Source organism: Pelodiscus sinensis, chromosome 23 (genome assembly GCF_052426305.1).
Source record: "Pelodiscus sinensis isolate ZL-2025 chromosome 23, ASM5242630v1, whole genome shotgun sequence".
Lineage (NCBI taxonomy): Eukaryota > Metazoa > Chordata > Testudines > Trionychidae > Pelodiscus > Pelodiscus sinensis.
The window spans coordinates 5,540,061-5,566,935 of NC_143074.1; the positions used below are offsets into that span (position 1 = coordinate 5,540,061).

At 45.5% G+C, this 26,875-nt stretch overlaps 1 protein-coding gene across 1 annotated transcript; it reads right to left on the minus strand.

Annotated features, from left to right (window-relative positions):
• Positions 1-891: 891 nt before the first annotated feature.
• TNFSF8 (TNF superfamily member 8) lies at positions 892-26,875 on the minus strand. Its single transcript, XM_006137196.5, has 4 exons — positions 26,340-26,875; positions 18,583-18,628; positions 4,755-4,817; positions 892-3,136 (listed from the first exon to the last, which is right to left on the minus strand). The coding sequence occupies exons 1-4, from the start codon at positions 26,532-26,534 to the stop codon at positions 2,691-2,693; spliced, it is 750 nt and encodes a 249-aa protein (XP_006137258.2). The 5' UTR covers positions 26,535-26,875; the 3' UTR covers positions 892-2,690.

Sequence of the window (26,875 nt, forward strand, 5' to 3'; positions counted from 1 at the left end):
TGGCTGATTTTCCAGAAAAACTGGCCAGTCTAGACACAGCAAACATGTTTGGGAAGCTTGAATTGCAGGTAATACTCTGATTTACTGGACTATTGATAAATAACTGCATTGACTTAGAGGATGGGTCTCTCCTGTATAACCCTCTAGACCAGTGGTCCCCAACATTTAGAGGCTACCGGGGCGGGGCCACTCACGCGCCGGGCGCCCGGGGGCGGGGCCACTCACACGCCAGGCGCCCGGAGGGGTGGGGCCACTCATGCGCCTGGCGCCTGGGGGTGGGGCCGTGAGTCCTGGGGTACGCCAGGGGCAGGGATGCCCTCGCACCCGGCGCCGGCATGTGCCCCAGGGCCGGGGCCACCCGAGCGCCTTGTGCTGTGGACCCGGGGCCGGCGTCACCGCCCGAGCCGCGCGCCTGGGGCCGGCACCGGCGCCGCACGCCCACATGTGCCCCGGGGCTGGGGATGCCCGAGCGCCACGCACCAGGCACCAGTGTGTGTTGAGCGCCTGGGGCCGGTGCCTCCAGTGCGCCGCGTGCCGGGGGCGAGGCCTGCCCAGGTTGTCGGCGGGCGCACACAAATGGCCCGGCGGGCGCCATGGCACCCGCGGGCACCACATTGGGGACCACTGCTCTAGACTCAGAAGTAACAGATGCAGTTAGGGTTGCCAAGTGTCCAGTATTCACCTGGACTGTCCAGCATTTTCAGCTCCTGTCTGGTAAAAAAAATTCAGAGAATACCGGACACCTAAAATGTCCAGTATTTTCTGAATTTTTCCCTGGCCAGGAGGCGAAGATGCTGGGCACCTGGCAACCCTACACACTCAGCACCCAGCCTCCACCTCCCCCACCCCTCCCGACCCCTCTCTGCCCTGCACTGGCCCTTTAAGGGTAAACGCCAGCCCTGGAAGAGCACTGAAAGCAAAGCCCAGTGGTAGCCAATTAGGGCCCAGCGGGGCTACATAAATAAAGGCTCCAGGAGAGAGGAGGGGTTCTCTTGCCCTAGCTGGGGAGCAGGAAGGACCTAGCTGCTGGGGAAGCTGGAGGCTTCCTGGGACAGAGCAGTACTGGGGAAAAGCAAGTGGAGCTGGGAAGCTCTGGCCTGGCCTTGCTCCCAGGCTGCAAGACCTCAAGCAATGCCTCAAAGTGCTAGGGCTGTGGGAAGGCAGCCAGGATAGGCAATAGGGTTGCCAGCTGGTTTAACAAAAAATACCAAACAACCCCCCACCCAATTTTACCGGACGGGGGAATTGAATAATGAATAGTCCGGGCGAAAACCAGACACCTGGCAACCCTAGTAGGCAAAGGCAGCAGGTCGGCCCCCTTGCCAATGCTGAGTGGCCATTTCAGGCTGCAGTTTCCCGCCAAGGCAGCAGCTGGATGAAGGCTGGCAGTGGGTCACTGAGACAAGGCGGGTGGAAAGGAATTGGGGGGGTTCCCTGGGAGGGGAAGACCCCAAAGGGCAGAGATGATAAACAGCCCCTCCCCCCAGAAGGGAGCTGAGAGAAACTGTAGTGGGCACTGCTGGAGGGCAGTGTCCTGAAGAGACTCTGTGGTCGGGGAGCAACGTGGGCCTGGCCTGGGAGAACTGAGTGATGGGGAGAAACCAGTCAGATGGAGGTGCCCTGTGGGCTGGCAAGAGCTAATTTCCAGTGCTACCAGCAGGAGGCGCTGTGGCAGTGAGTGTCCACCCTGTGACACGGGGCCACATCAAAACGCTGGATCCAAACATTCCCAAATATGGTGCTTAAACTCCAGAGCTCAATCTGAAAATGTCACAAAATTGCAGGTGTTTTTTGCCGTGTGGGCTATTCCTTCCTCCTCCATGTTTATATGGATGTATGCTGTGGTGACACGCAGCCTACGTTTTAAACTTGACTTCATTAAGCACTTGAAAATGTACTGTGAGAGGCAACCTTGTTATGAGGCACACGGATTATTATTACTACTTTTAATATTTGTATTATGCACACATCTACAGGTCCCAGTTGAGATCAGTATCCCATTGTGCTGGACACTGTACAAAGGCATAGTCCCTGCCCCAGAGAGCCTACAGTTGAAATATGAAAGATGGACAAGTGGTGAAACACCTCGTGCAAAGCCACCCTGCAAGTCAACAGCAGAATGGGAAAGACAACCCAAGTCTCAAGTCTTGTACCCTAACCACTGGGTCACATTGCCTTTCATGATCTAATTTCTTCCCATCTCTGCTTTCCGTGATGCTGTCCACAGACTCTCACACAAATTCACAATCGCCAGCTGTCGTTGTAAGGAAAGCATCAGATCTCAGCTTTGATGGCTATTTTTGGAAAAGCCAGCTCAAAGTACTATCATGTGTAATTCCAAAATCCTCCGATGACAAAGAAGTCCCATTCTCCATCGGCGAGTCACCCTTGCCCAGCTGTTGCTGTAAGTGGGAGATATCAGATCTCGCATTATTCTCAGCATGGGAAGTTCTGCTAATTTGGTTGCATTTCTTTAGAGGAGCCATTGGCTACGTCGGCCAGCCACTTGCTGGCCTTGTTCCTGACGGTCAGTCATTCTCAGCCAAATGTCTGTTGGAAGCATGTTTTAGATGTCACTTTTGGACACTTGAAAAGTTCCGTATTTTCCTGGTAGGACGAGATGAAGGATGCCAACTTCAGGCCAGGTATTGTCCAGCAGAGGCATTGTCATTGAAGGTAGGTTATTTTAATTACAGGGAGCAGTCTGTGCACTCCCCACTGTACCTGAGGACAGCAAGAACACTGTCATTGGGAAGGAAATCTAAATCCAAATATTTGTACTGCTCAGTTTTTACTGATATCCAGTCATCTGCGTCTAGGTTCACCAGATGGAATATGGAGAGCTCCTGAAATATCCCGCTGGAGCTTGTGACTGATGCGCATTGCTTGAATACTGTTTGATTGTTGGTGCAGTGTGTGAATAATGTTTGCCGCTTGGTGGCATTATTCACCAGCACTTCCATCTTTAGGTCAATTGTGTCACCTGAGAAGTTGGTGAGATGGAAGTGCAAGTTGCAATAGATCAAGTACAAGCCTGACGTCTGGATGATGGGGTCTCCCTCGCTGTTGAATGTGATGTTTTGGAGAATACCATTGTGAGTCCACTTCAGCTTTGGACTATTTATTGGCTTTGACACTAGAAAGAAAAGGAGAATGAGCCAATATAATATGCCAGTCTGGTGGATATTCTATTAGTTGCAAAAATGAGAGCTTGCTGTACTTATTGGCTGGTAAATGGTAGCTATGTAATCTGTGATTCTCCTATAGAATACAGGCAGTCCCCGAGTTACGCGGATCTGACTTACGTCGGATCCGCAGTTACGAATGGGGTTTGCTGCCAATCTCCCTGGTCTGCTGGAAACGGGAGATGGGGAGCAAAGCCAGGGAGCACGCGGGCAGCGGACAGCCCAGACGCGCCGTGGCTGTCCCGCTGCCGGCATGTTCCATGGCTTTGCTCCTCGTCTCCCTGGTCTGCTGGAGACCAACAGACCAGGGAGACGGGGAGCAAAGCGGAGCAAAGCCGTGGAGCACATGGGCAGCGGACAGCCCAGACGCACCGCAGCTGTCCCGCTGCCGGTGTGCTCCGCAGCTTTGCTCCGCTTTGCTCCCCGTCTCCCTGGTCTGCTAGAGACCAGCAGACCAGGGAGACGGGGAACAAAGCCGCGGAGCACACGGGCAGCAGGACAGCCATGGTGCGTCTGGGCTGTCCCGCTGCCCCCGTGCTCCGCGGCTTTGCTCCGGACGCCTGTGGTACAGCAGCTGGGGCACTGCCAGTTGGTCCCGTAGTGCCGCTCTGGGCGCTACTCGACCAACCCGGCAGCACCCCATCTGCTCTGCCCCAGGCATCCTGATTCAGCCACTGCTGGTCAGTTTCAGCAGCGGCTGAATCAGGATGCCTGGGGCAGAGCAGCTTGGGTGCTGCTGGGTTGGTCCAGTAGCGCCGAGGAGCTACAGGAAGCCCGAGGCAGAGTTGCTCTGCCCCGGACTTCCTGGAATCAGCCGCTGATCAGTTTCAGCAGCAGCTGACTTGGGGACGCCTGGGGTTCTTAAGTTGAATTTGTATGTAAGAACTGGTGTCCAGATTCAGCCTGTTGAAACTGGGATAGTTTCTGTGGCTGATTCCAGGATCCCGGGGCAGAACAACTCTGCCTCAGGCTTCCTGTAGTCAGCCGCTGGTCAGTTTCAGCAGCGGCTGAATCTGGATGCCAGTTCCGACTTACATACAGATTCAACTTAAAAACAAACCTACAGTCCCTATCTTGTACGTAACCCGGGGACTGCCTGTACACCAACAACTATCCTAGGTTTGGAGCTGAGAATTTTGAATACTTCCTTTCCCTACTTAACCCCTGTGGCTCCTAGCTACACTTTTCAGGTAGGCTGAAAATCCACTGAACTCAAGCAGATGTCATCAAAATGTTTTTAGGAACGTGTTGTGGGAAAGAACATGGACAAAGCCACATGTGCCTTCAATTTTCATGGTCATAATTTAAAAACAAAACAACTGGTTGCTGAAAAGTTTAAAAAATAATTTTTTAACAGAGACCCCAACATTTCTTATCAAAACAAGAACTATACCTGTCTCATAGAGCTGGAAGGGACCTTGAGAGGTCATTGAGTCCAGTACTCCACCCTCATGGCAGGACCAAGTACCATACCTGACAGATTTGCCATTTCCACCGAACATGTTTATCTGGAAAACCTTTAACCAGTTTGAGATAAAGGCTCCTTTAAACTTGGAGTTAATTACTGACCTTTCAGATATGCAGCTGCTGAAGTGCTTGGTAGGGTCCTTAAAAAAGCATGTAAAGATTTCTCTAGAGGAAACAAAAGATAAAAACAATTGCAGTTTCATTTCTGTTAGAGGGCTTGCTTCCAACAGTCTTTTGCAGTGATTCTCCAACCCACACCATCATGAACAGTTCCCCATCGGCCCCCAAAAAGTCCAAGTCACAGGGTTCTCTGCATAGCATTAGCATATTCCAGCTTCATTTCACTTTTGTAATGAATGGAGCAAATTCATTCCTGGTTTAGCTTCACTGATGTCAGGGGTGGCTTAATTCAGTATTGCTTTAAACTCCTTCTGCTTGACACCCAGTTGGAGTATTTTTCAGCCGAAGAGCTCTATAAAAATGTTAAAAGGACTAGAGAGAAAGAAATTTAAAATACCCCAAATTTTATCCCATAAATCAGGGATGGGCAAGATACCCCTCGCAGGCCGAATGCAGCCCGCCAATCCACCGGATCCGGCCTGTGAACGAGGGACCCCGAAGCACACGGCAGACACTGCTTTGAGGCGCTGTCTTGTGGCTCTCTTCTCTGAAAAGCGGGGAAAGCTTAATGTGATCTCCCCCCACCCAGCCAGTCCTCAGCTCCTATTGGCTAGCAACAACTGGCCAAAAGGAATTGACTCCAGCCAATCTCTCAGCTGCTATTGTTTCTGGCCAGTTAGCCAATAGGAGATAAGAAATTGGCCTGGGAGATGGGGGCAGTGCAAGCTTCTATTTCCTCCCTGAGTGGAGAGCCACGTGGAGAGAGCAGCCTGAATTTTCAAGCTGTCTGGGGCTGCGGCAGGCAGGGAGCTCAGCAGGACTGGGAGATGTTTAGGTAAGCGCCTCTCAGACAAAGCCTGCCTCTGGCAGCCATGCCCCCCCCCCTTCAGGTCACCATTCAAAACCTGTGCACCCCTTTGCCCTAGGTCACAACCCCTTCCCAGATCCTGTCCCCCTCCTACACCTCTCCCCCAGTCCAGAATCCTTTCCTGTGCCCACACTCCCTCCCTGACCCTACAACCCAATCCCCTGACCCAGGTCACAACCCCCTCCTTCACCCAAACTTCCTCTCAGACCTCACACTGTCTCCTACACCCCTGTCTCTTACCCTGTGCATTCTTCTGCACCCAACCTCCATCCTAGACCCTGCACCTCCTCCACAGAAAATTGCAGCCCTACCCCACTTTCCAAAATCTTGCAGAAAAATTATTGCCCACCCGTGCCATAAATTCATTTACTGGAAATCAATAAATCACTGTTCTGGAAGCATAATTGTCCAATATAGGCTTCTAAGTCTCATTAACTTTCTGAGTAATACCTGAGCCACGCACAGATTGAGTATCAATATAAGGATGGTAGTTAGCTGTAGGCTTTTTTACTGGTACACTAAGGGTACGTCTAAACTACATGTCTCCGTCGGCAGAGGCATGTAGATTTGTTTTTTTGGCAAAGGCAAATGAAGCCGCGATTTAAATGATCGAGGCTTCATTTACATTTACATGGCTGCCGCGCTAAGCCGACAAACAGCTGATCAGCTGTTTGTCGGCTCGCGTGCTAGTCTGGATGTTCCCCCTGTCGCCATCAAAGCCCTTTGTCGGCAGCCCCGGTAAACCTCATTCCACGAGGAATAACGGGGCTGCTGACAAAGGGCTTTGATGTCGGCAGGGGAGCGTCCAGACTAGCACGCGAGCCGACAAACAGATGATCAGCTGTTTGTCGGCTCAGCACGGCAGCCATGTAAATTTAAATGAAGCCGCGATCATTTAAATCACGGCTTCATTTGACTTTGCCTATGTGTCTAATCTACATGCCTCTGCCGACAGAGGCATGTAGTCTAGACACAGCCTTATATTGGTGCAAGATTTAGGACCCACGTAGACTGGAATAAAGGTGATGGACATGCATATCACTTCTTCCGCAGCCAGTTTAAGCTATAACAGTGCGAGTACATTTCACCACTCTCGTGAGTTGCACTGCTTTCACCATACTAATGTAGTTAAAGCAGTTCAGGGTAGACAAGGTCTTGCTTCTGAAAAGGGGGATTTACGTTCACGGCTGCACCTTAGACAATTTTACTCTATGTCTTTGTAATCAGAGAAACCTTAAGATGGGCTCAGAAATGTGCAGGGGAGTTTGATGTCCCTCTAGACTTGAAGGCCATTGATTACCTCCTACATTTTGATGCTTGTATTATTATGCTTCTTCCTGCATAACAGTAGTGAAAGAGGAATTGGTATGCGCAGTGCGAGCACCTTAAATCAATCCAGGAATCGAAGCTGGGAGGAGGGGAGGACTGTAGCATGGGGCAAGCCAGTAAAACTCAGCAAAAGATTCCTGAGACTTTTTATCATCAGAACTGCAGATCTCCCTTGGCCATCCTTAAGCCTGGAACTACTGTTTGCTCATTGCCATATCCTGAATCACGGGCCTATCAGCATCATGAAGCTGTAGATGGAGGAGAGAAGGGCTGTACAAAAGGACACTACAAGCTTTTTGTAGCTTTTATTTGCAATAGCTCCCTAAATGTGATAAAAAATTGTCCCATTTACATTCCTGTTTGGAGGCTTTATTTCCATTATGCACAATCAACCCCTCCCGCCCCATCCTTTCTTCTGACGATGAGGCAATAAGAAATGGCTGAGTTGCAAGCGTGAAGCTGAGCAACTCAAATTATGCAATGGAGGGGTGATCTCATGCATACTGCCTGCACACCCGGTATTGTAGCCAGCAGGCTATTGCATTTCTGGAGCTGCTCTACCATTACTCAAAAAGCAGGAGAGCAGGTCCCCCTACTGGGCAAAAACAGTGCAGCATTCCGTAAGCCTGTCAATTTCACATTCTACCACAGCTGGAATGCAGATGTTGGAGCCAAACCTCCTTCCTTCTTTACCCACAATCCTGTCAGTTTTTGCCCTCTTGTTAACCTCTCCCCCCAGTTCTCTTTTTATGGAGTACTGCAACAGCCTCCCCTCTAGCCTTAACAAATGCAGTCTTACCCCTCGCCTATCCATTCACAGTGCTGCAGCAAAGACCGATTTCCTAGCCTGTCATTTCGGCCATAGAATCATAGGATACTACAACTGGAAGGGCGAGGTCATCAAGACCAGTCCCCTGCCCTTGCAGCAGGACCCATCACCTCTCATTCACTATCAATGCATCTCTCCAATCTATCCATGCGTCACTGCACACTCATTCAATTTTAAACAAGTGCCTCGATGCTTTGGCCCAAGCTTGGCTATTGCTCCCTGTTAACATCCACAAAGTCACCTCTGTGAGCCACCTTCAGATCCCTCCTCCCAACAATCTCCTTTGCTGTGATACTGACAAAACCCCTGGAAACAGGCTGCTGTCTCATTGATTCCTTGCACTCCTGCCGATCCCTCCATTTAAAGCTATCAATTATGTCTTATTTTATGCTTAGATTGTAAGATCCTGGGGTGGGGGGATGGATTTTGTTCTGTGTTTGTGCAACACGTAGTACCGTGCAACCTTGATCTGTGTTTGTGTTCCCTTTGTGCTATAGTAACTCAATAACAAATAGCATCAATTACCAGCACTTTGTGATGAAAACAGACAGATCTTGCATCTTCCCCCCCCTCACTTCGACAGCTTCCCTGAATGTTTTGGTGATACACTGGGTGTTATCAGCTAGAGCACAGAGTCCAGGAAATATGTCTCAATGAGTCACTGGTCATTTCCTCCCAGTGACTGAAAACGACTTTCACATTGTGCGCGAAAGCCCCATTGACTAAGACACAGATTTCTACAGGATATAAGTAAAACCTCTGACCTCTAATCTAGATGTGCATGGAGTGTTATATAGTGGCTAAAACAGAGGAAATGGAAGTCAGGATTCCCCAGTTCTGTTCCTGGATCTCACACTACAGGGCCAAATTCTCCAGGTGTAAATGAACATGATGGAGCCATGACAGTTCGTGTCAGCAGAGAACCTGGCTCAAGATAGGCAATGCAAGTCACTTGCACCTTTTTGTGCCTCAGTTTCTCCTGTTAAACTGGTAATAAATCTGGAGTAACCTCACTGAGATCAATAGAGTCAATAGATCAAATAAGAACAAAATGTGGCCTGTGTTTAAAACTAGCTGAGATTTTCAGATACAATTTGCCATATTTGCTTATACAATTTGGTATAAGAAAGTGTAAGTATGTCTTGGTCTCAAGAACATCTGCTCAGCCTAACTTTTAAGTAAGAAAGCAGAGCCTGTCTGTGATTGGGGTGGGCAAACAAGGGAGCGGTTGACCAGCTATAAATAATCCTATTGGCTGGTGGTTAGTACTGTCGCAATTTTTGTATTCATATCACCAAAACATGGTAAGGCAGGTTATGAACACAGGAATGTATGAAATTAGATAGACCTAAATATATGTAATAAATAATGAGAAGTCCTGTGGCACCTTATAGACTAACAGATTTATTGGAGCATAAGCTTTCGTGAGCAAAGACCCACTTTGTCAGATGAAATATATGTCAGAGGCTGAGATTTTCAAAAGGACCAAAGGTTGGTGTCTGTTGCAGGTGGAAATTCCATGCAAGTGGTACATGCAACTCTAGGTTCTGTTGAAAATCCCAGTCAAAGAAAGATCAAAGATTAAAGACAGATTTAATCACATTGCTTCATGCGCTATGGGAAACTGCCCAGATGCAGTGAGAAGAGAAGAGAAGAGAAGAGAAGAGAAGAGAAGAGAAGAGAAGAGAAGAGAAGAGAAGAGAAGAGAAGAGAAGAGAAGAGAGCTTAATGACCTATGCTAGGTGCTAACGGTCCATCACAATGAAAGGTAGGGTTCTGTAATATACATTCATTGCCGTGGACCCTTAAAACTTCATCTGATCCACCGGAAAATAGTATGGTTTTTTTAAACAGAATCTCTGTGTTATTCATTGGAATTCACCCTTCACATCAGAAATGCCCCTGTAGCATTTCACATTCCAGCACTCTAGGCTCTGTGGGTCAAACAAAGAATGCTGCCTCGTAACAAACAGTACGATTGTGCAAAAAGATGAGTACCTCACTAGAGGTTCTCAGGAGATTCAGGGCATCTCTTACGATCAGCTCCAAGCTGAAGTGACTGTACCTGGCCTTTGCATGCCTGAACTTGCTTTCATTGACGTCAGCAACTCTTTAATAACATTTGTTTGGTGACATCAGCTGTGTTTCTGAGAAAACCAAGCATGGAAAAAAAAAAAGCCTGGGTTGTACAAAAGCATTTCCTGAGTTCAAGTTGCCACTGGGGCTGCTTAGAACCATTTTTCAGTTTTGTTTCTCTAATTAATTATTCTTATCTCCTTTGGCCCAGGGTGAATCAGTGGGGTTCCAGGAGTGTAAAACCAGTGTGGGTGTGAACTGAAGCACAGGAATATCAGTGTGTGCAGGTCCTAAGTCCAGAGTAATTCCACTAAAGTTGACTGGATTACATCAGCTTTGTGTCACAGTAAAGTAAGAGAAAAACCAGGACCAGAGTCTGGAGGCAAGGGTAAGGGAAGCTTTGCTGGCTGCATTCTTGCCCCGAGCGGCATGGTATCTGAAGGTCACATTCTTGTGAGAGAAGCAGTATCTTTGAGGCATAATAGTCCACACCTTTTCTTTCTAGTGCTTTTTCCCCCACAGTCAGACTTCTCGAGGTAGCACCGCATGGTACCTGAAGGTCACATGCAGTGCCACCTTGAGGAGTCTGACAGTAGGGGGGAAAAAGCCCTAGAAAGAAAGTGTGTGGACTATTATTTCTCAAAGATACTGCTTCTCTCAAAAGAATCCCAACTTCTGTGAGTCATTGCCTCAGATACTGGGAGCAAGTTGCATATGGCCCCCAAAGGAACCTATCCTGAGGGATGTGGTAACTGCTTGCTGAAAGACAGGATAAGAATAACAGCTCACACAAGCTTAGCTTAAATCCTTGGGGTCCAGCTCAAGGAATGTTCCCTGTTCGATATGCCCAGTAGAGCTGCTATGTCAATGGACCATGTGTGTAAGCAGGGCTAGAGCTTCATCTGCAGTAACGTTGAGTACGTAGCTCAGATTCCCCAGGCATGCAAAAAGGAGGGGGTCCATAACAGGTACACAACGAGTGGATTGTAGCTTCAGGACGGGAGGCATCTGAAGACCACACACGTGCATTCGTGCTCTCTCACACATACACCCGGAGCATAGCCAATCCCCACCTCCAGGTGGAGCACTCTGGCAACAGGAACCAGGGAGAATTCCAAAGTAAACCCTAGAAGATACTTCAACAGGAGGCACCTTGGACTTTGATCGTTTACTCTGATTAGGTAGGCGCCCCTTGTCAATGAAAGTCTTGACATGAGAGGGCAGGGGGTCTGCTTGGAGCTTAAGGAGTTGAAGGTTTGTCATCCTCATGAAATTGTTTGGGGGGTTTCATGGCTTCAGCTTATTTTAAGGATAATTTGAATGAATATTATTCCACAAGTCTTGCTAGAATGTTGTATCATTATTTGAACCAAAGAACTACCCTCTAGGTTGGTGGCCACAACCTGTATATGGGATCTGGTACACAATGTACCTGCTTTTTTGGCTCGCCGCAATCTGCTCCATCTGCTCATCTCACAGGATCTCCTAGGTCAGTGGTTCTCAAAGTGTGATCCATGGACCACTAGTGGTCTGCAACCATCTTGCAGGTAGGCCGTAGGCTTGGGACTTGCACCCCACCTCCCCGAAGCAGAAAGCCTGCACTGGCACTCCAGCCCTGTGTGCCCACCCCCACCCTGCTGCATGAGGTTGGAGCATGAGCAAAGGCCTCTTGCAGGGGAAGGAAGGGGCTCCGTGCCTTGATGCTTCCTCTCCCCCTGGCTGGAGGAACGGCAACACAGGAAACCACTCACCTGGAGGCCTTCCCCTGCTGCGTGATTCCGGCCATGGGAGCAGCAGGGGGTGGTGCCTGGGAGCAGTTGGGTGTGTGGAGCCAGGTAAGTGCTCCTCATCCCCCTCATACCCAGACCCTTCACCCTTGCCTCACTCCTGCAGCCTACCTCCCACCAGCCTGCTCCTGCACCAGAGCCTGCACCCTCATCCCTCCTGCACCAATTCTGTCATTGTGGATGGTTGGCTTTTGGTCTGTGGAAAAGTCTGCATTGAGTGGAATGGGCCACAGGCCCAAAAGCTTGAGAGCCACTGGTCCACGAGGATGGTGAACCCAATAATGTTTGAACCAGACAAAACCCACAACTGTTTACGTGTCTTTGAAATTAGGGAAAACAAGTTCTTCCATCTCTGGCAAATATGTGCTTAGCTCCCTGAGAGGATTTTAATTAAACCTGTCTGTTTGCTTTTGTGTCTTGCAGCTGGCTGCCTGACGCAACACTCGTTGTTGGCAGACACCAGAGGACTGTAGAGGCTGCACAGAGCTCTGTGGAATGATATTTATGTGCTGGTCTTACAAGGAAACCTTTATGGAGGAAAGTGAGAACACCCAGCATCTCAATCATGCATCCTTCCAGGTTACCCTGTCACTTCATCTCTCTCCGCCTCTGTTTTCCCTCCCTCCTTTGGCCTGTCTTGTCCATTTACAAAGTGCACATGTTAGGGCAGGAATTGCCTTTCGTTATGTGCCTGCACAGTGCCGAGCAGAATGGAGCCCTGATCTCCGAACTCTACTGCAATACAAATCATCATAATTAACTAGCGCTGATGGGAAAATTTCCAGCGCAGCAATTTTTTTTTTGGCAAATGCTGACTCGGTGGAATCAATGCGTTCCACAGGAACATGTTGATTCTGTTGAAACTTTCAGCAGAAACTAAACTGGCTGGGGCAGTCTGCCTGCCTTGTTTGCTGCTATCTGAGCTGCCTGCCCAACTTCCCAGGCATCTGAGTATCCCAGCTTGTGAGCACATCCGAGCTCTTGTATGTCACAGGCAGCAGCCGTGCACACTGGGACATGGCTTGCTTTTCTTTCCATTCCCCTGATGATAAGGGAATGAGGGGAAAATATTTACATTCCGTGATTTACACCTCTGGCCCCTCTCTTCTCCAGCCAGGAGTGAGAGGCATGCATTGAATCCACGCACTTTCTCCTTGCTCCCTTATTGTCAGGGGAATGAGAAGAAAAGCAAGCTGCACCCCAGTACGTATGGCTGCCTCCATCCCCACTGCCCCACTCTCTCGAAACTCTGCCTTTGTTGTTGATGTTATGCCAAACACAGTGCATTGGTCAGGTAGGGAGGCCTAGTTTGGAGGGAAACTGAAGGATTTTCTTAGCATTTGTAAGGCCAAATTTGCCTCCACCCACGTTTTCTCCTAAAACAGAGGAGCAAACAAAAATTGATTTTTTCTAATTGGGAACTAGGAAGCTATTAGAGGAGAATACTAGACCTGTCACTCTCCATACTAATGTCGTTATAAGATAGTTTACTCCTGCTCACATTAAGTTTACAAATGCATGGAATCTGACTTGCAAGGATAGATCAGTAAAGTTAGTCTCTTTATCTATCAGCCTGGACAATCATTTTCTAAGGAGTCTTTTACCATAGGACTGGATTCTGCTTTAACTTACCGGTATGTTGGTTTTGCCCCAATGTTACTCCAGAGTCTTCAGTGGAGTTGTATTGGAGTGACTCTGGTATAAGAGAGACCAGAGTCATATTGCTAAGACCTAACTGCGCTCTCAATTCTATTGGAGTTCTATTGGTATAAATCTGGAATTACTCCATTGATTTCATTGGGTTTATTCTGATTTACTCTGGCATATTAGGGATCAAAATATGGCATGCAGCATCTAAGCACGTAGCTGCTCAAGAATTTCAACATCTTACTTCCTGGTAAACAATGAAGTATGCCATGGTATATACCAGTGCCAATGAGAGGAGAATTTGGTGCCATATTTTCATGAGCCAGAGAAGTCAGCAACCTGGAGATACAGGACATGAAGATGAATGATTCATGGAAAGATTTACAGAGCTCTGAAATCTGACTTTCACAAAACAGCTCTTGTCAGGTAGAAATTACTTACCAAGAAATGTGGCTGGCATTTCACAACTGCAGAGACTACATTTCAGGAAAGATTTATTTTATGGTGATCTTAATTCCTCTCCCCCTCCCCCCTCGTCTGCTGCTTGTACTATTCCACTAAATATTGAAAAGAGATTTAGAGATGCTTTAGTGGCGCTTTTTTAAATAAACATTTAATTAGATGGCAATGCATCCCTCTCAATTAGGTGCCATTAGATTATTTCAAACCTAGCCCCTGAGAATTTACTGAGTAAGGAATGCATACACCTGAATAAATTTGCTCTTAAGTACCCATTGATATTTAGTTAATAATATACAATAGGATGTAAAATCTAAATGAAACATGATATGAAAATGTAATGCATGTTTTTTTTCTAGTACTGAATCAACTCTGGAAAGTAGCATGTGTCTATTCCACTGTGAATTTGCCTGATACGCTTTTTAATGACTTGATCATCTACTGTTTTTTCCATTGTGCTCCTGCCTCCTTCAGGACACAGGCAGTAAGGTTGCAGAAGTAACCATAAATCTCGTAACTCCTAACTTTTGAATGCTTGACTTTATAACCTAAACAACTTTCTCTTAATGTCAGTTTTTTGAACTCAGTCCAAATAGGCGGTAATTTTTCTCTGTATAGAATATATATTCTCATTCATACTAAGGCCACTTTATACCAGTTGAGTTGTTAAGGGCCTGAAAGTGCACATAGATTCCACTTTGAGTATGTTTATACAGCGACTGGAAGCAAATCTCCAAGCACAGGTGACCATACCTGAAAATAGCAAGGTGGACACTAAGCCCCAGCACAAATTAAAACAGTGTATCAAAGGTCGTAGGTGGGATTGGATGTCTAGTCCGTTTTTAATGAGCTGGCTCAATACAGCTCAGATAACCTACATGTGCTACAATCACACCTTTCAACTCCTGGGTAGAAATTCCTTCAGACACGCCCATGAGTCTCCCCCACCCATGCCTTATGAAAATTGGCTTATGGATATGAATATCCATAATTCAAAGATGCTTTATGCAAAACAGTCCATGTGACATCAGTTGCACAGTTATAATCTGCTGAATCTGTATATTCTATTTTGTGCTTATATGTGAAGTTAGAAATATGAAGAATGAATCAACTTATAGTTCTAAATGTGCTAATGAGGGCCATTCATGACTCTTCAGGTACATAATAACTCAGTACTGAAAACAACGACCTGTGAATGGTCTTGTTTGTCATGTAAGCCCAAACTGTGATTGGTGCTATAAAGACATGTGACCATTCCCCTTGGTACTGGCATCCATCTTGAACCTGGTATTTTTCCATAAGGATGGAGGGAGGCCTAACAAAGGAATCCTGTCTTGGAGGAAAGTCTATATAAGCAATGGGAAGCCATCTGTCCTTTGTCTTCATCTGGCATTTGAAACTGCCTGACCCACCCTAAGAGGATACAAAGAACTTTGAAAAGGCTGTAGATCCAAGTCAAAGAAAAGATCTACTCTGACTTGACGCTTTTACCAAAGGTAAGACCAGCTGATTAGGGTAAGACTTTGCATGTAACACGTTTCGCACTAATTTAGAATTAGCTATGCATTTTTTTTCCATTTTAACTTAGTAGTTTACTTTGACCTGACTTTTCACTTGCAATCACTTTGTACTTAATAAAAGTATGTTGGTTTACTATCATGCCCAGTGTAAATAACTGTGCCATGGAGGGGAGGGAACAATCACTGTGCATATCTCTCTTTCATTGATAAAGTGGGCGGACCTTATGAGCTTTCACTGTGTAAAAGTTTTACACTGGGTATGATGGATTTATCTGGAGTTTTGGTCCCATTTAGGGGTTGGTTTCCTGGGTACTGATCCCTTAAAACTGAGTCTACCCAGACTTGAATTGCTTCAGTGTCCTGTTGCTTTATGGTGGGTGGGGGAGGAATGGTAACCCCAATTTTGTGGTTTATATTGGGGGGACCAGAGGATCTGGCCCAGCAGGAAAGGGTGATGAGGATCCCCCGAGGGCAGGAAGGTGGGCACCAGTGGCAAAATCAGCATACCAGGGGATAACGCTAAAGGGACTTCTGTGATTGACACCATCATGCAATAATTATTATTTTATTGATTAAATTTGTAATATCAAAGAGCGTTCAGAAACCCTTACTGAACTGACAGACAGCTCTGTCATCCTTTCACCAGAGGTAGCAGCAGCATTTCAGATTTGCCAGCAGAATTCATGCAGAACACCCGCCACTAGTTGGTATTGACCTAAAGACCAAATGGTTTTTGCTTACTGAAATGGCAGCTTGTAAGCTCTCTGGCCAGGTCTACATTAAAGTGGAAGGTCGACTTAAGTTATGCAACTCCAGCTACCTTAATTACAAAGTTGGAGTTGACATATCTTAAATCACGTTTTGGCGCTGGCCACGCAGCGGGTGGGAGATAGGAGCAAACATTCCCATCAGCTTCCTTAACTCCTCCTAAGAAGCAGGAATACTGGCACTGATGGGGGAGTCCTCTTGGTTCAAATTAGTGGGTCTTCACTAGACCCTCTAAATCAAACCCTGAAAGATTGACTGTGACAGCATCAATCTTCTGCGTAGTGTAGACATGGCCTCTGAGACTGCACATTCCTTCTGTCTGATATTCCCCAGTTTATTCATGCTGAGGGAGAGTACCTAGCAGGAACTTGCTAAAAGGAAATAAAGGTCTTAGTTTGTTTTATTTAAAATCATAGAATCACAGGACTGGTATGGACCTCAAGAGGTCTCCTAGTTCAGTCTCCTGCAGTCAGGGGAGGAGTAAGTATTATCTAGAGATCATCCTCAACAGTTGTTTGTTTAACCTGCTTTTAAATATCTCCAGTGATGGAGATTCTGCAACCTCCCTGGGCAATTTATTCCAGTGTTTAACCAGCCTGACAGTTAGGAAGTTTTTCCTAATGTCCAACCTAAACCTCCCTTACTGCAGTGTAAGCCTCCTCTCAGTCTTCACTTCTCTAAATTAAACAAACTCAGATTTTTCAATCTTCCCTTTTAGGTCATGTTTTCTAGACTTTTAATCCTTCTCCTTGATCTTCTCTGGACTTTCTCCAATTTGTTCTACATCCTTCCTGAAATGTGGCACCCAAAACTGGACACAATACTCCAGCTGAGGCTAATCAGTATGGTGTAGAGCAGAAAAATTACTTACAACACACTTGCTAACAGAGATTCCTGCATCATAGAAAATCATATTCTCTTTGCTTTGGGCACAGGGCTGGACTCAATGACCTCCTGAGGTCTCTCCCAGCCCTAGGATTCTATGATTAGCTTTGGATTAAATATACACTAATGGATCCCCAATTTCATTGCCCCTGATTTGTATAAATTTCTTTGCCCATGGCACATATTGACTATTGCAGCTCCCTCTGACTCTTACCAATTAGGCTTAAAGCTTCAACTACTGTAAATCAGCATCACTCCAGCTGGGTCCCCAACGCCATATTGTTTTACAATAGCCAAGTGTCTCTTTTTATCTCTCAGTTCATGCAGCCAGTGCCTGCCTTTCCTTCTCTTCAGGTTCTTGGGTAAAGACAAGCAATGGTCCTGCCTTGGCTGATGATGCTTCACAAATCTTCTGAGGACATTGTACAAGCGTACTCAGGTTCTGAGCTCCATCTCAGTTTCACTGGTGTGAAGCCCGGGCCACTCCCCTGAAGCTAATACTCTGAATTAATACTGGGGTGACAGAGCAGAATCTACACTTCAAGGGGCTAATTGTCTCTTTACCCAAACCTGTTCTTGTAAATTAAAACCTTGGGTTACTTCCAGAGACAGCCAATATGAAAACAAGAAGAAGTTAGGAGACATTTATGATGTCGGGCAGCTTGCGATGGTATAGTTGGCATGCAATGGCGGGTTGACCTAGCCGGCTAGCATACACACTTGGCCAGCCACTGCTCTGAGTTGCCCCAGTGTAAATGCTCAGCAAGAGAAAGGAGGATGCTGTGATTAAGGCCCTGGACTGGAACTCAGGAATTTCTTTTTAAATTTTAGACTTTTCCACATACTTTCTGTGTGACTTTGTGCCACAGTTCACCCCATCTGTAAAATGATAAGGGTAATGATGCAACCTTTCTTCTTGCAGGTGGAGATAAACTCATAAGTGTTTGGTAGGAGCTGAACTACTGCTGGGGGGAAGGGGAAGAGCAGCATATATGCAGGTGGATAATTGCAATGAAACCAGTGGGTTCCATAAACCATTTCAGTTTATGGTTACCTAAGCGAAAGCATAATCTTGACCCCTGGTTTTACACTATTCTCATTAGAATTGTTTCCCCACTTTGCTCTGTTTTTCTCCATATATTTGTTTCTCTTGCCATCATTTTTTACTGTTCTCCCACCTACCTCCACCCCAACGCTTCTTGTTTTCCATGTCCTTTCCTACGCAGAATGTGAACTTAATACTGTTTGAAGCCGTGTCACACCTGCGACCCATGGCATCAAAGCAGTTTTGAAAGGAGTGAGAATGAGCCATTCCTAATAAAAACAGGGTCAGATATGTTTCTGCACGAAGGACTGCAGAACTGAGACTCAACATTCTACCCTATAATCAGATTAGCATTCACATCCTCTGGCAAAAAACATACAGTAACAAAGACAAGACGTGTTTCTTATTTGCTTAGCCATATAGTGGTTTCCGGAGGTACCGAGTAATTTGTAAGTTTTTTCCACTGGCTTGGTTTTCACAACAAGAGGAGAGTTTGGATAAATGATTAAGAGTTACACAAACAAATTTTCATCACCCTGGATGGCACTTGCTTTATAAACCAGGCAAATTATACTGATACTTAGTTACAGGTCTTACCTTCTTTGTATGGATCTTTATAGCCATCCTCTTGGGAAGCCAGACCCTGAAAGAAAAGTAAGGGAGCCAATATTTATTCTGAGGCCTACGAATATTTGCGTTCAAGGTATAGAATAATTTTAGGATATGTTCTATTACATTCTGTCCCCGATAAGTGAAACTCAACCTGAGCTGACCAACACAAGGTCTTATCCATCAAATCCCACATCTATAAGCAAAAGGTAATTTATTTCTAATTTTGATTGGTCCACCAGTTCTGGCTGTGACTAGAACCAGAAGTGTTGAAATAACAGGAGAAAGGATCTTTGCTCAGTGGCCATAGGGGGGAAATACTTGAAAATGTCTAGGGAATGTACTCTATTGAGATTACACTTTAGCAGGCCTAAGAGCAAGAGGTTTGATTGCCTGGAATTAGCTCATGGGAAAACAGTCAAAACTTTCCCAAGGAGACTGACCCTGGCATCTCAGGGTGTGTCTAGACTACAGGGTTTTGTCGACAAAAGTGGACTTTTGTCGACAAAACTATACCTGCGTCCACACTGCCTTCGAGTTAGGTCGACATAACGTCGACAAAACTCAACAGTTTTGTCGACATATGTAAACCTCATTCTACAAGGAATAATGCCTTTTGTTGACAGAGTTCTGTCAATAGAAGGCATTATTGCATCTACACTGTCCTTTGTGTCCACACTGTTATGTCGACAAAGCGGCTTGCTTTGTCGACAGAACTGGATGTAGTCTAGACGCTCTTTGTCGACAGAAGCTTTGTCGACAGTATCTGTCGACAAAACTTCTGTCAACAAAATCCTGTAGTCTAGACGTAACCTCAATGTTTAGAAAGTGGCCCATCGCTTGCTGATGCACTGGGAAAAAAAATCGAGCGGCATAAGAAGTCAAAAGACAATGCACTAAAGGCTGATGAGTCCTGCACTGGTTAGATGGGGAGAAGGAAGAGAAAGACCAAGAGTTAAAAAAAAACCACTCAATTTGATTTTCTGAAGCACAAGGGTCAGTTTTGTGACCGCTTCCATGCCACAAACTCCTGAGGTGCTGGTCTATGGATATTTTTAAATAGAAACACACAGGCCAACCGCACCTGTGACCTCCCTCTGTAACTGACCCACAGATCAGCGGCTACTGTTTGGCTACGTCTACACTGGCATGATTTTCCGGAAATGCTTTTAAAGGAAAAGTTTTCTGTTAAAAGCATTTTTGGAAAAGCGCGTCTAGATTGGCAGGATGCTTTTCCACAAAAGCACGTTTTGCGGAAAAGCGTCCGTGGCCAATCTAGACGCGCTTTTCCGCAAAAAAGCCCCGATCGCCATTTTCGCAATTGGGGCTTTTTTGCGGAAAACAAATCTCTGCTGTCTACACTGACCCTTTTGCGCAAAAGTTTTTCGGAAAAAGACTTTTGCCTGAACGGGAGCAGCATAGTATTTCTGCAAAAGCACTGACAATCTTACATGAGATCATCAGTGCTTTTGTGGAAATTCAAGCGGCCAGTGTAGACAGCTGGCAAGTTTTTCCACAAAAGCAGATGATTTTGTGGAAAAACTTGCCAGTCTAGACACAGCCTTCTTGTCTCAGGCACTTCCTCCTATTTTCCAAATGGTAGAAATTTGTAATGTACATGTAGAAATCTAATGAGATACCTATATGACTCTTGTTATGATCACATCTGAGACCCAGATCCTCAAAGGTATTTAGCTACCTAACACCCAGATGAAACCAGGAGGAGCTAGGTACCTAAATGCCTCTGAGGATCATGTGTTGAGTATGTCACAGCCAATAATGGATTTTACTTTCAAAGGATCCCCAGGTGATGGGGGAAATGCTAGCTCTGTTTTACAGAGGGAGACTATGGTCGAGCTGGTCATTAAATGTAAGTCTTCAGTGTTTCAATCCAGTGTCCCAGCCACTAGGTCTTCTGTCCCATAATGGGACCACCAAAGAATCAGAGCATTAAATCTCAGAGCATTATACTCTGTTCCAAAAAGAGTTGGGGGCATTTTGCCACATGGAGAAGGAAATGTTGCATCTCTAAATACATTTTGCTAAAAGAAACCAGGCAATGGGTTCCCCGCTGCTGATAAAGAAATGTTTTGCAAAGCTATTGAGTCATTAGCACTAAAGCGAGACATTCACCTATCAAACCTTCTCCTGAGATGGAGGTTAGGAGGGAAATGTATAAATCTGATGACTTGTAGTTTGCCGAGCAAATGGAGTGACTTGAGGGAAATTAAAATGCACTAATGTATCACATTCCCTAGTGGAAAATCTCGAAATCAATGGAAAATAACTGATACTAATGCACTTTATTTCAACAACAACAGAGTAGACACCCAAATAAAGCTCTAAATGTTATCGTGTGGGTTTTTTTCTCTTAATCATAACAAGAAAATTCTGTTTAATGTTATAATTTGAAATGTAGTGTTCCCCTCTAGGTGCTCAGCGAGATGAAATTGTACCGTACAGGCAGGGGAAATTTTCATTATAAATCTGCAATGGATCAGGGAGTGAGTGATGAATGGCCTCCAATCACCACTAGCAGAATGATTTGCATTTGCTTCATTAGAGAAAATGATAATCATGTGCCTGTGAAAATCAGCTTTTCAAAAAATGCTTTTATAAAACTCTTCCAAAACCAATCAGCCTGGTGTCTCATTTGTCATCTAATCAAAATCATCTTGATAAATGTCTCTTACAGACCCTTGCCAGAAAACTTGATTGGAAAGGAATGAAACCCCTAATAAGTAAACAATTGTGCAATAACAAACAACACTGTGTGAGGATCACTGGTGGATCAGATGCCAGTACATGTCCTGCAGAAGCTATGAATAGGGATGGATAAATAAGACTGGGAAAAAGAAGCACTCTTTTCCCACAGTCTTTGCCTCTTTTTTAAAACTGAATTTGAATGCAAGGCCAAATTCAGCTAATAAAAGCAGTTATCACTTAGTTGACTTCAATGCACTTGCAGTCAAGTGAGCCTGCTCTGAGTATTTCTTTCTTCCCTATACTGAGGTAACTTTTTTCATCCACTTACAAGTAGCTCATCACCCAGGGAGGTGATAGAATCTCCATCCTTAGAGGTTTTTAAATCTCGGCTTGATAAGGCTCGGCTTGATAAGGCCCTGGCTGGTTTGATTTAGCTGGTGTTGGTCCTGCCTTGGGCAGGGGGCTGGACTTGATGACCTTCTGAGGTCTCTTTCACCCCTAGGATTCTATGATTCCAGGTTCCAACCAGACCCTACAACACTGAAATGTCACCAAAATCTCTATTCTCATCTTGGCTCCTCTATGGAGAGAAAAACTATTGGCATGAACAATGCAGGCTATCTTTGTAGATCCAAAGGGGTTTGAATACAGTAGTTGGGATAAGATTCAGATAAGCATCACAATTTACAGGTGCTGTGTTCAACCTGAGTCCAAATTCTCTCAAGTGAAATCCAGACCATTTGAATTTAGTGGGAGGTTTGTTGTTGACTTAACTGAAGTCAGGGACTCACCCCCCAATCATTTGATTTAGTTGTGGAGACAGGCTGAGTATCTTGTTTAGGGATTGAAAGTCCATTTTACCAGCACTCCTATCCTCTCTTCTAGAGCTAGAAGGGACCTTGAAAGGTCATCAAGTCCAGTCCCCTGCCTTCACAGCAGGACAAAGTACCATTCCTGACAGATTTATTCCAGATCCCTAAATGACATTCTCAAGGATTGAACTCACAACCCTGGGTTTCACAGGCCAATGCTCAAACCATTGAGCTATCCCTCTCCCATGCTTACAGAACTGTGGGACTGTTCTTATAAAACCTATATGGAGCACTTACCAAACATAATGCTATGGAAAAAGGCACTGTAGCAGCACCATTCATTTACAGTTTTGGGGGCGCTGAGTCTATGCCACTCTTACACACTTCAATTGAAGTAATCCATGCTCAGCATCTCTGAAAGCCAGTCTCTAGGGGTGGCATCTTGGTCTTATCAAAATCAATGGGAGCTTGGCCCTGGGATTTCACCCTATTTAAACTATTTATTATTAATTCAACAACAGTTCCCCATGTTTCTGCCTTTGTAAGAGACATATGGAGACGCTGTAAAAAGTATGTCTTGGTTGCACTGGCATCACGATACTTTCCATCTGTGGACCTCAAAGTGGGTGATCATTCTACTCGTGGGAAAACAGAGACAGCGAACATTTACGCAGCCAGCCCAAACTCTCATACCGTCAGTGGCAGAACAGTCAATAATGATCTACAGTAGCACGTGGCTCTGTCCTCACACTTCACCCGACAAATGCAGGCATAAACACAAAGAAAGGATTTTTGTTCTGGTGAAAGGTGCCAAGCTCAGAGCTGGGACACTGAAGGATACTGTTTAACCCTACAAAGGACACAGCATGGGTTCTAGCAGAGGTGGTTTGCGCATAAGTTACTCCATCAAAATGCCTCAGTTCCATTTATCAAGGTCCTATTTTTAAAGCCCTGTGAATTCACGGATCTCTGTTTTGTATCCACAGGTATCCACATCTGCATGAGGATGAGGATATCCACAGCTCATTTTTGTGAATACAGAGGTGGATACAAATTGTGTATCCACACTGAGCTCTCCCTATTTCAGGAATGCCTGGCTCATTTTCCATGAGTCTCTGCCATGTGTGCCCACAAGAGGGCACTCTTTAATGCAGTGTGTCCCTATAGGAAGCGGAGAGACATTTTTAGAAGTCAGGTTAGACAGTGTACTAAACAGCCATCAGATGGGAACAACTTTTGGTCAGTACAGAACCGGGCTGTGAAGTCCAGCTGGTGAAATGGTTCTAGAATTTCAACTATTACACATACAAAAACTAGATCATTCTATATAATTATTGGGGTACATGCATAGAAAACTTTATATCATTGCTGTAAGAGGGGTGAACAACTCTTGGGGGGAACCTATCAGGTGAGATACATAAGGATTTAGATCCCCCCCCCCCGAAATATTCACAGAGGTCATCTACCTGTCCTGTCAGAGTGTGTAGCTATCACAGCTGATACAATACAAGCAGAGATGAGTAGGGGGGCCCACAATTGTGACATTTACTGCAACACTTTGGCACAACTGGGTAACTTATGGCATTAGTCTCTCACAGCTGCCGTAAGAAGAAGAAATTTTGTCCACGCTTTCCCACCCCCATGGCAAATCCTTCCACTTTATGAAAAATACAAAAGCGGCGAGAAGTCCTGTGGCACCTTATAGACTAACTGAAGTGTAGGTCTAACTGAAAATAAGTTAGTCTATAAGGTGCCACAGGACTCCTCGCCACTTTTGCAGATTCCGACTAACACGGCTACCCCTCTGATACATGAAAAATACAGTCTCTCCTAAAGGAGATCTAGACTGTAACCTGGAAAGCGCTCAAAGTATCTGTAGCAGAAGCATAAAGAACTGAGCTGACTCTGTCCCAATGCATAGTTCCAAGGAGTCTAAATGTATACTGCTAAGACTCTAGAGAAATGGGCATGAAGATTTTTTTGGTGCACTATGAAAGGCACTAGGATGGTTTATTACTTCATTACATTCATATTAGATCCAGGGGGCTGACTGGATTTATTGGTGTTTGTTTAATGTGGACCTAAGTGATGTATAATTCATGTTTGGGGCACTTCAATTTCACGTGTCCAAGCTCCTGTGCTTATTTTTAATTGAATTTCACCTTATGTAAGGTCCCTGAACCTAAACCGGTGGGGGTGGGGGTGAAGGAGTTTGTAGAAATTTGTTAAGAGGGAGGTTTTCACAAGCACAAATGATTGTCAACAGGCATTAGCTACCTAACTGCCTTGTATACCTGTGGAAATCTATCAATCCAACCAAAAAAAAAAAACCACTTGAGAGAAAAATCAAAAGATCCCATGGATCTGATCCAGCACCATAGTTGGGTGCAACCTGTCCCAGGACTGAGCCCTTCCAACACTTGTTTTGTGGGTACACTCAAGAAAGCACCTAGACTAGCGGCTCCCCTAACTCAACAGCAACAAACGTAGCTCTCACAGGAACTCCTGTCCCATCTTGCACTGAGTGGGCACATGAGGGAAAATGCATGTTCCAAATGAGAAGCACGTCCCACTGAGGAACCGCTCGTGAGGAGTAACAGTGCATTGTCTGGGCTTGAAGGTTAGTCACTTCCTCATTTAGGGAAAGTAAAGGGAAACCAAGAAGATGATTTTAGTATGTTGAGTTCTTCAGGATCTTGGAATAAAATTGCAGCACAATTCTCTGCATCACACACCTGAGCTATCAACTTCCTGCTTTCTCCTTTTCAACATTCTCTTTCCAAAACAACTGAGATACCATTTACCCTTGAAATGAACAACCTTAATCCTTGATTATCATTCCTCTAGGATTTAGTGTAACAGCATTTATCCTGATGCAGAGCTAATTACTGGAACCAATATTTTGGGGGAACTCTGCAGTAATTAACCAATCCATTATTGTTTGTGTTACCTTAATGGCCTGCTGTTTGATTAGTATATTAAAATACCCGAGTCTCATTCTGACTATGCTTACACTGGTTTTACCTTAGTGTAACAACCTTGATTTCAATTACCGGACTCCTTATTTACACAGATGTAAAAGAGAGCTGAATTAGACCCCAAGGTTTCATTTTTAGGTCAATTCCAGCTAGATCCATGCACACTAGTCATTCAAGAGGAAAGAACATGACGGGCATCATTTTTCAGTTCAACTTTCTCCCATAAAGTCAGGTCTTTAGCTATTGTAGTTTTCCTTCTAATGGGTGCACTGGTGGGTCTTCAGTACTTGGGATTCATAATATGATTTGCAACCGTCCTGTGTGAAAGCGAAGCTCCGCTGAAGTTAATGGCAAAACACCCATTGATTTCAACAGCTTTGAGATTTTATCCCCTCTGTCCAGAATTAACTGCACAGAGAAAACTAGCCCCATCACCTTTATCTGCGACACACCATCGGCTCCCCATTCAGTCTGAGATCCAAATCAGAGCTGCCTTCTTTTATTTTCAATATATTCCACAGGCTGGTCCCCAGTCTACTGCAAAGTCCCTCATTTTTTCTTGCTCCTTATCTGCAGTGAGAACCTCCCCGCTTTCTTTTTCCTTCCCCCAAGCTTGACACTAAGTTCAAGAGCCTAATTCTCTATAGTTTGGGCAAGTTTGGAATGACTTCTCTGCATCTCCCTATCTCAGTGGCCTCTCCAGTGATGTCTCCTTCTCTCTTTGTCTGTTAATTCACTTGAAATCTGAATGCTTTCACAATGCCTTTGACCTATAGTGCTCCCCCTGCTCTGTAAGCTACAAGCCCCTGTAAATAGATGGTGCCATACACAGAGGTTTCTTAGATCAAAGTAATCAATAGCGCAGTTTGGAATGCAGCACAGTTCAGTAGGAAATGCTATGCTAGATCAGACCATGGGTCCAGCTCACCGTGTCCTGTCCCTGGTGGTGGCCAAACCAGATGCATCAGAGGAAGAGTTAAGAAGTCCACAGTAAGAACCTGTGCTTGATAATGCACTCACCTAGCAATGCTTGATATTTCATGTCCTGGAGCATGGTATGTGCACCAGAAAGTAGTACTGAACTTTGGGAAATCAATCCTTGTCACATTTCCTTTTTGTCTTCTCCTGTTTTGCTTTAATCATCCTAATCTATAGTTTTAGAGGGTGGTGACTGACTCTCCAGTGGCAAGACCCTTTTTAGAGAGCGGGCGGGAAAAAAGAACAAAGAGAAAAGCCGACAGAGACTTACCTTCCTTTGAATGATTAAGACCATGATGGTTGCGAGAGCAAAGACGAGGCACACCGCAAGGGAAGCCGTGGTGAAATAGAAGTACGTTTTGTTAATGGCGCTGAGCCGCCTTGAAACAGCCTCTTCAGTCATGGTCATGTCTGCCTCGTGAGAATCATTCACCTGGAAAAATGTTTGCTCTTGTGAGGAGCACATTCTTATATAGCTCTCGGTGTATCTCTCCGAATCTCCACTACCTCAGATTCGCATTCGCAGCCCATCTCCGTTCCTACCAGGATTTTCCCCCCTCATCCTGGCTCATGTGATCTGGAAAAAAAGCTTCATCGCTTGTCGTACGAAGAAGAGGGGACCCGGGGGCGTGAGGCAGGATGCAGCCGTGAAGAGGGGAAGGAGCTTCATGTTCTTGATCAGGGATTTCGTGAAGGCAGCCTCTCATGCTGCACCGGGGGTTTCTGATGTCAGAAGATGAATGGTAACCAAGTTTGGCTCCCCCCACCCCTTCCACCCTCTTTCTGTGAAACAGAGTGCAAGGCAAA

Coding starts and splice junctions, on each gene's coding strand:
- TNFSF8 (XM_006137196.5), bottom strand. CDS start 26,534: ATGTGCTCCTCACAAGAGCAAACATTTTTCCAGGTGAATGATTCTCAC. Junction 4,818..18,582: donor TAAAGATCCATACAAAGAAG/GTAAGACCTGTA, acceptor TGTTTCCTCTAG/AGAAATCTTTACATGCTTTT. Junction 3,137..4,754: donor AGCAGCTGCATATCTGAAAG/GTCAGTAATTAA, acceptor TTTTCTTTCTAG/TGTCAAAGCCAATAAATAGT.